The 16050-nt window shown below is 35.1% G+C and overlaps 1 protein-coding gene across 6 annotated transcripts in view; it reads right to left on the bottom strand.

Moving 5' to 3' along the window:
* The window catches only part of Rbp6 (RNA-binding protein 6), a 212987-nt gene that overhangs the window by 9057 nt on the left and 187880 nt on the right, over positions 1 to 16050 (bottom strand). For 4 of the 6 annotated variants that reach the window (XM_032434387.2, XM_032434388.2, XM_032434389.2 and 1 more), the window contains 3 exons: positions 15198 to 15233; positions 15007 to 15090; positions 8468 to 8533 (listed from right to left, as the gene is read on the bottom strand). In XM_032434387.2, the coding sequence (XP_032290278.1) occupies positions 8468 to 8533; positions 15007 to 15090; positions 15198 to 15233 (186 nt within the window). Of the gene's footprint in view, positions 1 to 8467; positions 8534 to 10871; positions 13619 to 14216; positions 14415 to 15006; positions 15091 to 15197; positions 15234 to 16050 lie in introns of those variants that run through there. The other 2 variants (XM_015175638.3, XM_015175639.3) reach the window with 2 other exon arrangements.

Raw genomic sequence — 16050 nt, 5'->3', positions numbered from 1 at the left:
ACATTCCAAAATCAGACGATATTTACCCGAGATATTAAAAAAAAAGAATCAAAAAAGTTTTGATTTTCGAACCGACCCCGATTTTGACAAAAATCGTAATGATTTGGAAGGTCATATCTGCGCGGGGAGTTATGTCGTTTTAAAACGTCATATCACCGGGCGGAGGTCATATCTCCGCGGGGAGTTATGTCGTTTTAAAACGTCATATCTCCGCGTGGAGGTATTACCTTCCAAATCATCACGATTTTTTTCAAAATCCAGGTCGGTTAGAAAATCAAACCTTTTTTGATGCTTTTTTTTTTAATATTTCGGGTAAATTCTAGTTTACGGGGTCGGTTAAAGATAAAATAAGCATCAAAAAATTTTGATTTTCCAACCGACCCCGATTTTGCAAAAAATTGTGATGTAACCCCTTACTTTTTAGTCGATGTGGGTCAAAATTTAGATATTAATATTTTGTATGCCAATCGATAGTTCTGATTATTACGAGTCGAGAATGGTATAAAATAACAAAATCGGACATTATTTGGCCGAGATATACAAAAAAATCATCAAAAAACGTTGACTTTACAAACTAATCCTTTTTTGATGCTTTTTTTTTTTAATATTTCGGGTGAATTCTAATTTACGGGGTCGGTTAAAAAATAAAGAGCATCAAAAAATTTTGATTTTCCCACCGACCCCGATTTTGACAAAAATCGTGATGTAACCCCTTGCTTTTTAGTCGATGTGGGTCAAAATTTAGATATTAATATTTTTTATGCCAATCGATAGTTCTGATTATTACGAGTCGAGAATGGTATAAAATAACAAAATCGGACATTATTTGGCCGAGATATACAAAAAATATCATCAAAAAATGTGAACTTTACAAACGAATCGTTTTTTGGTCAACAACTTTTTTTAAGCCATCGATTTTGGATTTCTTTGAATGCCATTTGATAGTAGAGATCCGTACGAATGTAAAAAGGTATAACATTCCAAAATCAGACGATATTTACCCGAGATATTAAAAAAAAGAATCAAAAAGTTTTGATTTTCGAACCGACCCCGATTTTGACAAAAATCGTGATGTAACCCCTTGCTTTTTAGTCGATGTGGGTCAAAATTTAGATATTAATATTTTTTATGCCAATCGATAGTTCTGATTATTACGAGTCGAGAATGGTATAAAATAACAAAATCGGACATTATTTGGCCGAGATATACAAAAAATATCATCAAAAAATGTGAACTTTACAAACGAATCGTTTTTTAGTCAACAACTTTTTTTAAGCCATCGATTTTGGATTTCTTTGAATGCCATTTGATAGTAGAGATCCGTACGAATGTAAAAAGGTATAACATTCCAAAATCAGACGATATTTACCCGAGATATTAAAAAAAAGAATCAAAAAAGTTTTGATTTTCGAACCGACCCCGATTTTGACAAAAATCGTGATGATTTGGAAGGTCATATCTGCGCGGGGAGTTATGTCGTTTTAAAACGTCATATCGCCGGGCGGAGGTCATATCTGCGCGGGAGCTATGTCGTTTTAAGACGTCATATCTCCGCGGGGAGTTATGTCGTTTTAAAACGTCATATCTCCGCGGGGAGTTATGTCGTTTTAAAACGTCATATCGCCGCGTGGAGGTATTACCTTCCAAATCATCACGATTTTTTTCAAAATCCAGGTCGGTTCGAAAATCAAACCTTTTTTGATGCTTTTGCTTTTTTTAATATTTCGGGTAAATTCTAATTTACGGGGTCGGTTAAAAAAAAAAAGCATCAAAAAATTTTGATTTTCCAACCGACCCCGATTTTGACAAAAATCGTAACCCCTTGCTTTTTAGTCGATTTGGGTCAAAATTTAGATATTAATATTTTTATGCCAATCGATAGTTCTGATTGTTACGAGTCGAAAATGGTATACAATAACAAAATCGGACATTATTTGGCCGAGATATACAAAAAAATCATCAAAAAAGGTTGACTTTACAAACGAATCGTTTTTTGGTCAACAACTTTTTTAAGCCATCGATTTTGGATTTCTTTGAATGTCATTTGATAGAAGAGATCCGTACGAATGTAAAAAGGTATAACATTCCAAAATCAGACGATATTTACCCGATATATTAAAAAAAAGAATCAAAAAAGTTTTGATTTTCGAACCGACCCCGATTTTGACAAAAATCGTGATGATTTGGAAGGTCATATCTGCGCGGGGAGTTATGTCGTTTTAAAACGTCATATCGCCGGGCGGAGGTCATATTTGCGCGGGGTCTGTTCGAAAATCAAACCTTTTTTGATTTGGAAGGTCATATCTGTGCGGGAAGTTATGTCGTTTTAAAACGTCATATCTCCGCGGGGAGTTATGTCGTTTTAAAACGTCATATCTCCGCGCGGAGGTATTACCTTCCAAATCATCACGATTTTTTTCAAAATCCAGGTCGGTTCGAAAATCAAACCTTTTTTGATGCTATTTTTTTAATATTTCGGGTAAATTCTAATTTACGGGGTCGGTTAAATAAAAAAAAGCATCAAAAAATTTTGATTTTCCAACCGACCCCGATTTTGACAAAAATCGTAGCCCCTTGCTTTTTAGTCGATGTGGGTCAAAATTTAGATATTAATATTTTTCATGCCAATCGATAGTTCTGATTATTACGAGTCGAGAATGGTATAAAATAACAAAATCGACCATTATTTGGCCGAGATATACAATAAAAATCATCAAAAAAGGTTGACTTCACAAACGAATCGTTTTTTGGTCAACAACTTTTTTTAAGCCATCGATTTTGGATTTCTTTGAATGCCATTTGATAGTAGAGATCCGTACGAATGTAAAAAGGTATAATATTCCAAAATCAGACGATATTTACCCGAGATATTACAAAAAAGAATCAAAAAAGTTTTGATTTTCGAACCGACCCCGATTTTGACAAAAATCGTGATGATTTGGAAGGTCATATCTGCGCGGGGAGTTATGTCGTTTTAAAACGTCATATCTCCGCGCGGGGGTCATATCTGCGCGGGGTCGGTTCGAAAATCAAACCTTTTCTGATTTGGAAGGTAATATCTCCGCGCGGAGGTCATATCTCCGCGGGGAGTTATGTCGTTTTAAAACGTCATATCTCCGCGGGGAGTTATGTCGTTTTAAAACGTCATATCTCCGCGGGGAGCTATGTCGTTTTAAAACGTCATATCTCCGCGCGGAGGTCATATCTGCGCAGGGAGTTATGTCGTTTTAAAACGTCATATTTCCGCGGGGAGTTATGTCGTTTTAAAACGTCATATCTCCGCGGGGAGTTATGTCGTTTTAAAACGTCATATCTCCGCGGGGAGTTATGTCGTTTTAAAACGTCATATCTCCGCGCGAAGATATTACCTTCCAAATCATCACGATTTTTTTCAAAATCCAGGTCGGTTCGAAAATCAAACCTTTTTTGATGCTTTTTTTTAATATTTCGGGTAAATTCTAATTTAAGGGGTCGTTTTGATTTTCCAACCGACCCCGATTTTGACAAAAAACGTAACCCCTTGCGTTTAGTCGATTTGGGTCAAAATTTAGATATTAATATTTTTTATGCCAATCGATAGTTCTGATTATTACGAGTCGAGAATGGTATAAAATAACAAAATCGGACATTATTTGGCCGAGATATACAAAAAAAATCATCAAAAAATGTGAACTTTACAAACGAATCGTTTTTTGGTCAACAACTTTTTTTAAGCCATCGATTTTGGATTTCTTTGAATGCCATTTGATAGTAGAGATCCGTACGAATGTAAAAAGGTATAACATTCCAAAATCAGACGATATTTACCCGAGATATTAAAAAAAGAATCAAAAAGTTTTGATTTTCGAACCGACCCCGATTTTGACAAAAATCGTGATGTAACCCCTTGCTTTTTAGTCGATGTGGGTCAAAATTTAGATATTAATATTTTTTATGCCAATCGATAGTTCTGATTATTACGAGTCGAAAATGGTATAAAATAACAAAATCGGACATTATTTGGCCGAGATATACAAAAAAATCATCAAAAAAGGTTGACTTTACAAACTAATCGTTTTTTGGTCAACAACTTTTTTTAAACCATCGATTTTGGATTTCTTTGAATGTCATTTGATAGTAGAGATCCGTACGAATGTAAAAAGGTATAACATTCCAAAATCAGACGATATTTACCCGAGATATTACAAAAAAAGAATCAAAAAGTTTTGATTTTCGAACCGACCCCGATTTTGACAAAAATCGTGATGATTTGGAAGGTCATATTTGCGCGGGGAGTTATGTCATTTTAATACGTCATATCTCCGCGCGGAGGTCATATTTGCGCAGGGAGTTATGTCGTTTTAAAACGTCATATCTCCGCGGGGAGTTATGTCGTTTTAAAACGTCATATCTCCGCGCGGAGGTATTACCTTTCAAATCAATACGATTTTTTTCATAATCCAGGTCGGTTCAAAAATCAAACCTATTTTTATGCTTTTTTTTTTTTAATATTTCGGGTAAATTCTAATTTACGGGGTCGGTTAAAACAAAAAAAGCATCCAAAAATTTCGATTTTCCAACCGACCCCAATTTAGATAAAAATCGTGATGTAACCCCTTGCTTTTTAGTCGATTTGGGTCAAAATTTAGATATCAATATTTTTTATGCCAATCGATAGTTCTGATTGTTACGAGTCGAAAATGGTATATAATAACAAAATCGGACATTATTTGGCCGAGATATACAAAAAAATCATCAAAAATGTTGACTTCACAAACGAATCGTTTTTTGGTCAACAACTTTTTTAAGCCATCGATTTTGGATTTCTTTGAATGCCATTTGATAGTAGAGATCCGTACGAATGTAAAAAGGTATAACATTCCAAAATCAGACGATATTTACCCGAGACATTAAAAAAAAGAATCAAAAAGTTTTGATTTTCGAACCGACCCCGATTTTGACAAAAATCGTGATGATTTGGAAGGTCATATTTGCGCGGGGAGTTATGTCATTTTAAAACGTTATATCTCCCCGCGGAGGTCATATCTGCGCGGGAAGTTATGTCGTTTTAAAACGTCATATCTCCGGGGGAGTTATGTCGTTTTAAAACGTCATATCTCCGCGGGGAGTTATATCGTTTTAAAACGTCATATCTCCGCGGGGAGCTATGTCGTTTTAAAACGTCATATCTCCGCGCGGAGGTCATATTTGCGCGGGGAGTTATGTCGTTTTAAAACGTCATATCCCCGCGGGGAGTTATGTCGTCTTAAAACGTCATATCTCCGCGGGGAGCTATGTCGTTTTAAAACGTCATATCTCCGCGCGGAGGTCATATCTGCGCAGGGAGTTATGTCGTTTTAAAACGTCATATTTCCGCGGGGAGTTATGTCGTTTGAAAATGTCATATCTCCGCGGGGAGCTATGTCGTTTTAAAACGTCATATCTCCGCGCGGAGGTCATATTTGCGCAGGGAGTTATGTCGTTTTAAAACGTCATATCTCCGCGGGGAGTTATGTCGTTTTAAAACGTCTTATCTCCTCGGGGAGTTATGTCGTCTTAAAACGTCATATCTCCGCGGGGAGTTATGTCGTTTTAAAACGTCATATCTCCGCGCGAAGATATTACCTTCCAAATTTTCACGATTTTTTTCAAAATCCAGGTCGGTTCCAAAATCAAACCTTTTTTGATGCTTTTTTTTAATATTTCGGGTAAATTCTAATTTAAGGGGTCGTTTTGATTTTCGAACCGACCCCGATTTTGACAAAAATCGTGATGTAACCCCTTGCTTTTTAGTCGATTTGGGTCAAAATTTAGATATCAATATTTTTATGCCAATCGATAGTTCTGATTGTTACGAGTCGAAAATGGTATAAAATAACAAAATCGGACATTATTTGGCCGAGATATACAAAAAAAAATCATCAAAAAAGGTTGACTTTACAAACTAATCGTTTTTTGGTCAACAACTTTTTTTAAGCCATCGATTTTGGATTTCTTTGAATGCCATGTGATCCGTACGAATGTAAAAAGGTATAATATTCCAAAATCAGACGATATTTACCCGAGATATTAAAAAAAAGCATAAAAAAATTTTGATTTTCCAACCGACCCCGATTTTGACAAAAATCATGATGTAACCCCTTGCTTTTTAGTCGATTTGGGTCAAAATTTAGATATTTTCATATTAATAAAATCAAAAATCGATGGCTTAAAAAAAGTTGTTGCCCAAAAATCGATTCGTTTGTAAGGTCAACCTCTTTTAGATGTTTTATTGAATATCTCGGCCAAATAATGTCCGATTTTGGAATGATATACCATTTTTGACTCGTAAGGATCAATACTATCGATTGGCATTCAAAAATTGAAAATCTAAATTTTGACCAAAATCGACCAAAAAAGCAAGGGGTTACATCACGTTTTTTGTCAAAATCGGGGTCGGTTCGAAAATCAAAACTTTTTTGATACTTTTTTTTGGAATATTTCGGGTTAAAATCGTCTGATTTTAGAATCTTATATCTTTTTCAATTCGTACGGATTCCTACTTTCAATTTGCATTCAAACAAATCAAAAATCGATGGCTTAAAAAAATATGTTGACCAAAAATCAATTCGATTGTAAAGTCAACCTCTTTTGGATGTTTTATTGAATATCTCGGCTAAATAATGTCCGATTTTGGAATGATATACCATTTTTGACTCGTAAGGATCAATACTATCGATTGGCGTTCAAAAATTAAAAATCTAAATTTTGACCAAAATCGACCAAAAAAGCAAGGGGTTACATCACGTTTTTTGTCAAAATCAGGGTCGGTTCGAAAATCAAAATTTTTTTGATACTCTTTTTTGGAATATCTCAGACAAATTTTGTCTGATTTTAGAATCTTATATCTTTTTCAATTCGTACGGATCCCTACTTTCAATTCGCATTCAAACAAATCAAAAATCGATGGCTAAAAAAAAGTTGGTGACCAAAAATCGATTCGTTTGTAATGTCAACGTCTTTTGGATGTTTTATTGAATATCTCGGCCAAATAATGACCGATTTTGGAATGATATACCATTTTTGACTCGTAAGGATCAATACTATCGATTGGCATTCAAAAATTGAAAATCTAAATTTTACCAAAATCGACCAAAAAAGCAAGGGGTTACATCACGTTTTTTGTCAAAATCAGGGTCGGTTCGAAAATCAAAATTTTTTTGATACTCTTTTTTGGAATATCTCAGACAAATTTTGTCTGATTTTAGAATCTTATATCTTTTTCAATTCGTACGGATCCCTACTTTCAATTCGCATTCAAACAAATCAAAAATCGATGGCTAAAAAAAAGTTGGTGACCAAAAATCGATTCGTTTGTAATGTCAACGTCTTTTGGATGTTTTATTGAATATCTCGGCCAAATAATGACCGATTTTGGAATGATATACCATTTTTGACTCGTAAGGATCAATACTATCGATTGGCATTCAAAAATTGAAAATCTAAATTTTACCAAAATCGACCAAAAAAGCAAGGGGTTACATCACGTTTTTTGTCAAAATCGGGGTCGGTTCAAAAATCAAAACTTTTTGGATCGTCTTTTTGAATATCTCGGGTAAAAATCGTCTGATTTTAGAATCTTATATCTTTTTCAATTCGTACGGATCCCTACTTTCAATTTGCATTCAAACAAATCAAAAATCGATAGCTAAAAAAAAGTTGGTGACCAAAAATCGTTTCGTTTGTAAAGTCAACGTCTTTAGGATGTTTTATTGAATATCTCGGCCAAATAATGACCGATTTTGGAATGATATACCATTTTTGACTCGTAAGGATCAATACTATCGATTGGCATTCAAAAATTAAAAATCTAAATTTTGACCAAAATCGACCAAAAAAGCAACGTTTTTTGTCAAAATCGGGGTCGGTTCGAAAATCAAAACTTTTTTGATACTTTTTTTGGAATATCTCGGGTAAAAATCGTCTGATTTTATAATCTTATATCTTTTTCAATTCGTACGGATTCCTACTTTCAATTTGCATTCAAACAAATCAAAAATCGATGGCTTAAAAAAATATGTTGACCAAAAATCAATTCGATTGTAAAGTCAACCTCTTTTGGATGTTTTATTGAATATCTCGGCTAAATAATGTCCGATTTTGGAACGATATACCATTTTTGACTCGTTAGGATTAATACTATCGATTGGCGATATTATTTCCACGATCATCCTGAGAACAGTGCACTTTCTGAAGAAGCTCTGATCTGAGCTTGGGAAACAATATCTTCTTGATTCCTCCTATCCCAAGCAAGTTGGAAGTTCACAGAAAATAATATTAAGAACACTTGACATATTTTATTGTCTGCATATGCTCGACAGTAAAAAGGAGCTTTCCACGTGATTTAATGGCTCTAGCAATCAAAATATTTGAGATCTACTAGCAGCTCGTTTCATTCGATTAATTTGTTTGATTTCATATTTGAAATATATCTCAAGCTGTAACTTACCTGACAGTGCCTGTGTTAGGAGCGGTGTATTGTTGTTGGGGGTCAGCTGCCCATTGGTTAGATCAACTGTAAGTGGCAAAAGATCAAGCAGAATTTTTAAATTAAATATGGACCAGAGAAGATACAATGCAACTAGTTAAGAGTTAGGGCATATTAATAAAATACCTAAGATATATAAAAGTATATGAAAGTAATCAAAGACTGAGTTCTAAGTGTTATATATAGAGTATATAAAAAAAACATGAACAAATGCTATAAATGGATCTCAAACAGAACTGAAAAGGCACGAATCAAACAGTATACGACTAGCTAATGCTGTTGTAATAAAACCCAAGCCCAAAATTAAACTAGGGTATATAATGTATGTCGTGTTAGCTATATGTATATAAGAAACTACACGACAGAAATAGAACTAACTAGAACGCAGGTTATGAAAACACAAAGTGCTCGCTGGATTATAAAACGAGCGTTGTCGTAGTTGCTGGCTGGATAAAGGCGAGGGGCGCGCTTGGCTAAATAAAACCCAGGCCAGAAATGAAACTCAGTTAGAACGCTTCGTTGGGGCGCACTTTGCTTTTTCCTTTTCCCTTTTTTTTGGCGCTTTTTCTGTTATCATTGTTGTTGTACTTAGTTGTTGTTGTTGTTACGGTCACAGCTGCTGCAGCAAGTAAAAATACGCCAGCGCCAATATTGAAATGACAACAGAATGGGAATGGCAATGGGAATGGGATTGTAAAAGGGCATGGCAAGGGGAGAACAGGAGGTGGCTGCGGTATTGGGCTAAGAAGTAACGGGTTATGGCTAACGGATTACGGGGTAATGCCTAGGCGAACAGGCGGTGCGGTGCGGTAGGGAGAAATTGTGAATGTAGCAGTTGCATTTCCGGCGGAAACACAAAAATTGATGTAACGTAACGTGATGTTACGTAACGAGGCGTGGCTGTGCCAGACGTTTGCTTATTGTCCTCACTGTCGTTGTGCGTGCGCGTCTGTGTGTGCGTCTCCCTGTGTCTGTGTGTGTGTGTGTGTGTGTGTGAGTGTATGGCGCCAATCAAGTTTGGCTTACGTTTAGTTTACGCTCTTTGGAAAGCCCTGTGCGCCATGTTGTTTTCATTAGCGACGCAGCTGCAGCGACAACAGCAGCTTCTGGCTATAGAAATAGCGGTAACTGCTTTTTCTAAATAAATAAGTTTTTAGTTACATTTTTAGGTGCAGTTGTTGTTATGGTTTTCCGCTTTTTGTAAATTTCTTTTTTTTTTTTTATATATATTCAATTTTAGTTAGTTTAGTTGTCGGGCTAGTGGTTTTGCTGTTTTGGCAAACAACAGTGTTGTCTAACAAGAAAAGTTGTCAACGTAGTTCGATTTACCAACACTAAAGCGGCTGCTTGCGCTATATTTAGTCTGTCTGTCGTAGGCAACACTTATTTGTTAAGAGGAAGAGAACAAGATCTTTTACAAGAAATTGTCAGCCCTGTTTAACTATGACACAAAGTGATTAAAGACGTTTCAACAGCTACTTAAATTAGTAAACAACAAAAGAGATATGCACGTTGTATGGTTAGATACTTATCAATATCTGGCCTACAGCTTTGCTTCATTTTTCAACACTACACAAGTTATAGTATTTTTTTTTTTTTTTGTTGGCACATCAAATTAGTGTTGACTAAGCTAGGTTTTTTTTTATAATAACTACAGTATTTGGCTTAGTTATAATTGGTTAATAATATATTTCACAAAATTTCGTTTAAGTGATTATAAATGTTTTATCATTTTAATAGCTACTACTAAATGATTGTCTGCATGTATTATTGTCTATAGAAATATATTTGGTTTTTAGTTGCAATTTATGGACTCGCATATAAGTTTGGTAACTAAAGTTATAGTTGCTAAAGTTAAGAAAACACTACACATATAGATATTGATATAGATATATATATGTAATATATTGGCATGAGTATACATGTGTGAGCTACGGACTGCCGCCGTTGGGCAGTTTACAAATTTAGTTTTGATTGCGCTGCTTGCTAAACTTTTGCTAAAACGAATAACTAACGGTACGAAGTACATTTAATAATTATAAGATGTGTGTTAACGGCTTTTCGAACAGATATATTTATATATATATATATGTATATATAAGTTAGGTATAGAGAGAATGCTGTGGGATTATGCATTTTGTATATTAAGACGACCATTAGCTGACCTTGTTGGCACTTGATGCTTGTTGTTGTTGCTTTTGTTGCTGTTGTTGTTGTTGTGGCCATTTCTGTCGCTGTTGTCAGGTTTATTACGCATACGCCTCGTTGGCCACTTTGTCAGAGTTAGCTTCCATTTCCACGTTTTTGGCTGCTATTTGAAAACGCTTTCAAACGCTAATAATACAAAGAGCTGAAGCCTTGCGGCCAGAAAGGATAGACTTGGTTTTTGTTTCGGCTTTTGTATCCGTTTTTTTTTTTTTGTGCATTTATTTAGTTAATAACTTTTCGTTTTTTGCATAAGCAATTTGAATTCTGCGTTGGCAATTTTTGTTTTGTTTTCTTCTTGTTTTTGGTTTGAAGCGTTTTCTTATAAATCACAGTATATACGTGTAAAATACATAGATATGCGTATGTGTGTGTGTGAGTGTTTGTGTATATACTATATAGTTGTGTGTGTGTGTATGTGTGTTGTATATAAATAACTCGCAAGCATTTTATATTTTAGATACCTCGAAGCATTTGCCTCGGCTTTTAGGCTTTGTCCTTTGATATACATTAATTTAAATTGCCAAAAATTTTGCGATAACTGCATTCAATTAACTAATTAACAGCTTTTCAATTTATATTTATTGATTTGTATGCCTGTGTGTGTGAGAGAGTCTGTGTGGGTGTGTGTTCTTTTTTAATATTCGATTTAATATATACGCGGTCATAAATATTATATGTATATATAGTATATAGAGTATTGATAGCTATGTTTAAATGTCAAACTTACAATTTATGCATAAATGGAAAGGACATAGAAAAATTGCATTTTTCATAAACTTAAAGTCGCTCTTCGAAAATGGATGGACATTAATATTGTATTTTCTTTTCGTATATATATATTATTTTTTTTTTAATTTATTATTATTCCTTTTGCATTATTGTACAAATGAAATTAGTTTTTGCTTTTTGTATAAAATAAATATATTAAACTTATTTTGTATATTTTTGTTATATATTATAAATATATTTATATATGTATTGTATATAGTTAATGTATTATTCATATAGAAATTTCAATAAAAATTTTTCGCTCATTTCGGTTGAAATTTTTGGTTGGCTTATTTCAGATTCAGTTTGATGCACCGATGAAAGAACTTATGCAGGCTATACGATATATATGAGTAGAATTAAAGGATATCCAAAACAAACAAAAAACGAACGCCAAAATGTATTTATTTTGATTTTATTTTTGTGGCTACACACATTATGAAACAGAACAGAAAATTTTGCTAATTAATGAACTTTTGCTACGCCAAAAAATCTCTGCACGTGTGCTTATATTATCTAAAACTCAGGGGACCCAAACCAAAAACGAAACGGTCGTAAAAAAAGAGAGTAAAAAAAAAACGAAATACAGAAATTATATTATGCAGGAAATTAATTAAAGGATAATAATGATACTACATGTGACAGGCTGGCTAAAATGTAGTTTTTATCTAAAATGCTTTTCGTATGCATTTCGCGCGGTTTATGTTTATTTCTGTTGTTGTTGTTGTTGTTGTTGCACACGACTAATTTATGCAGATGTACTACAAATAAAAATTTGCATTTAAATGCTTACAGTAAAAAAGTTTTTATAAATAATAGATTTGTGTCCCTGGGACCAAGCCAAAATGGGTTTGGGCTTAATGAGAATTAATGTGGCGAACGCAACGCAAAGCAAGATATTACAAAAATAATATTAAAAAACAAAAAAAAAAGCACAAATATTGGTATCATTTATATGGAGTGTTTACTGTTTGTGTGCGTGTGTGCATTGTGTACACATTGTGTCATACCTCTCTACGGGACGCTACACGTACGTCTAAAGAGTTAAATATGTGTGATTATGCGATTATGTTGGCCTAAACACAACTACATGTGGCTATATGTGTGTGTGTGTAATAGTTAATCGAAAGCTACAGAGCTGCGTACGGTACAGTTGCCGCCTTATATGTGCTCGGCTCTATAGATAGATATTTATTTATTTATATACGGGGTAAATATGCGCAACTAGGGTTTCAGCTAATCGAACAACGCGTCTAGAACAATCAAATGTTAGCTAAATATGTGTGTGTGTGTGTGTGTGTGTGTGTGTGTGTGTGTGTGTGTGTGTGTGTGTTTAGAAAGTTTCCTTTTGTCAGCTATACGGAGGCCACATAGTACAGTGTGTACACACATGTATGCGCCAGCAGCTCTAAATGTGATTATATATGGGTCTGCAATTACAAATACTTGTATAAGTTTCTGTTATTTGTTTTTATTTATTTTTTGATAGATCGAGTATTTGTTTTATTTGGTGCTGTTGTTGTTGTTGTTGTTGTTGTTACCATTCACCGTAGAAACAATCTAAGCTAATAAATTTTATTTGTGGTTGTTGCTCTTGTTGCTGTTGCTGTTGTTGTTGTTGTTGTTGTTGTACCTACTTGTCACAGTACAAATGATTTATTTTGGTTTGCGTATTGTCGTTGAGACCACAGAAAAAAAATGAGTGAGACAAAATGGCAATGAAATATTAAATACAATATCGCAGGCCTCTCGTATATTTGCTTGTTTTTTCCTCTTTGATTTGTTTCTGTTTAAGATTTTCTTGTGGCCTGGTGTTCTTTTTTCTGTGTAAGTTTTCCCGCTCTCTCAGACTTGCTTTCGGCTTATATACGGTTTATCTGTGTTATTTTGATTTTTGTTTTTAGAAATTTATGTTGCCCAAAAACTGCGATTTGATTGCCGCCGTGCGCGCTGTCAGCGCTGTGGCTAGTGGCAGAGTCAGCGCCTGGTGGTGTTGATATCCTGACTGGGGCTGATTGTGGACAGCGGCTGCAGCAGCCGCACCACCGCCAGCGGGGCCAGTGGCAGCTCTGCTGCGGCCCGCATTCGTGCTACATGTGGTACCATAACTTCTACCGATGCCACAAATAGTTAGGCCTACAAAATCACACGAGACACAAGATAGATTGCATGTAGAAAGAGACAGAGAGTCAGGCGAGAGAGAGACAGAGAGAAAGAGAGAGAAAGAGTGGATGACTAGCTAGGGTTGGGACGAATGCGTCATATGTAATATTCGCATTCGTGAAGCTCTGGTAACTTATTCTCTTTCGATTTGTTTTTGCAGATATTGCTTAAATTTTATCTAAATCTGAGCCTTCGCTTGCGACTGTAACTAGTGTTGGATTTGAGTACTTAAATGCTTGCAAATGCAACATTCAACATTCGTTCCAACCCTAGATAAGATAAAAAATAAAATTAAGAGAAACAAAATAAACAACACACACGCTGTGCATGAGCGGGGGCGACGTGTGTTGGGTGTTAGGCCTAGTAGCAAATGTGGTGGGTTTTTTTTTGCAGTGTTCAATTGTTGTTTTGGTGCAAATGATATAAACACAAGACCAAGCAGCATTAAATGAAAGTAATGTGAGTAATGTCTAAATAATGAATGCCTTAAGAGCTGCTTTAACAACTTTTTCTTTTATTTTTTTGAGAGTTTATTTTGTGCATTGATATGACGAACGCTGAAGAGTTGGAGTTCTTTGGTTTAGTGTTTGTTTTATTCAAGTTTTGAACAAATTTTTGGCGCTGCCGCGAACATATCTATAATACTCGATAAATATCAGATCAGCTATGGATCGTTGGGGGCGTTCCTAGGCCGTGCTGCTGGTCGTTGGGGCAACCATATAATCACCGATCAGTATGCGATTCTCCGGCATTACGCCCATTACACCAGCTGTGGGGCAAATAAATAAGAAAAAGAAGAAGAGAAAAAAAAAGAAAGAAGAAAATGACGATATTTTTTTTTGGACTTCTCTTGATTCAAACGAAACAAATAAGAGAAAAATAAAAAAACACAATACGAGAACAAATTATCGGGCATGAAGTTAGTATGTTATGCTAATGCTTATTATACATACATACGTACATACATACATAGATAGGTAGATCGATACATATATGTATATATGTTGTTTACAATTGGACTAGTTCGTCATATCAACTAACACAAACTGCAGTGCGGGGCTTGGGTTTGGCTTGGGTTTAGGGGCTTGAGTTAATTTTAAGAGTAGTCACAAAACTTGCTCGAATGCACTTCAAATGCATTCACACACATACACACACACACACAGATACACAGGCACACTCTCACGCACACGCACACGCATACGAGCAGTTAAGGGCGTACGACATATGCAGAAGGATTCTCTATATATTTATTATATATGCATATATAAGTAGTTAATAATAATTGTGTATCTCTGTGTGTGTGTGAGTGAGTGGAGGTGTGTCTGTGAGAGAGTAGAAGAGCAGTTAAACAAACTTACCAGTTGGATAGGGTAGTCCGAAGCTCGGATAGCCGGAGTAGCCGCGACCTGCGGCATAGGCAGCATACGCAGCTGCCGGAAAGCCTGCGAGAAAGAAAACATAAATCATGTTAGACAACCACATCGTAGACATAGCCTAAGATAGCATTTAGCTAAACTAATACGAGTGCTAGGCATTAGCTAGTTCTTACCTTCGGGCAATGTCCCCAGACCCCACATGATGTTATCTAGAAATGGCGCATGGAAAACAAGAGAAAGAGAGAGCACAAAAAAGAAAGGCATAAACATAAATAAATTACTAACATTCATAAGTGCGCATTTGTAAGAGCTAAGTACTCCAAACAAGATCAAATAAATAAAATTTATATATATTTTTATATATATGGTATTTGATAAGAGTCTAAGAATATAGTAAAGACTGATTAACTATAGATGTATGTATTTCATTAGGTGTGTGTGTTGTGTGTGTGTGTGTGTGTGTGTGTGTGTGTGTGTACTTAGCGCTCTAAATGTGTGTTTTAGGCTATGTAACTAAGAAACAATCGATTAACAGTTATCGATTATTATGCTATATACTAATTTTTAGAGAGAGAGAGAGTGTGTGTGTGTGTGTGTGTGTGTGTCTAATATATGTTTTTTAAGGCTGCGCTGAGCAGTTGACTTTTTGTTTTTAGTTTCTTAAACAGCCTCGACTTTCTGAGCTATCTATATGGTATATATAGAGTTACAGTTATTTCAGTTGTACCATCGATATAAGTTAAGATATGACACAAATCTAAACACTTATTAAATATGGTATATAGAGTTGTACGTGTGTCTGTTTAGTTAAATATAGTTTATAGATACGTAGACATTGTTCGACTATATTGTTGACTAAAACACATTTAAGAACTATGCTAAATTTAATGTACTATAATTGAATTGCTCTTGTTAACTAGTGTTTGTCCTGGACACGGGGCAATTTTCTAAAGCCCCGCCGCGCATTTCTACAAAAATGCCACAGACTCTCGGGCCATTGCACCCCCGTCCACAACTAATTAAAAA

Source organism: Drosophila virilis, chromosome 3, assembly GCF_030788295.1.
Source record: "Drosophila virilis strain 15010-1051.87 chromosome 3, Dvir_AGI_RSII-ME, whole genome shotgun sequence".
Lineage (NCBI taxonomy): Eukaryota > Metazoa > Arthropoda > Insecta > Diptera > Drosophilidae > Drosophila > Drosophila virilis.
Note: the sequence above shows the minus strand (reverse complement) of the source record. Positions and strands in the feature narration are given on the sequence as shown.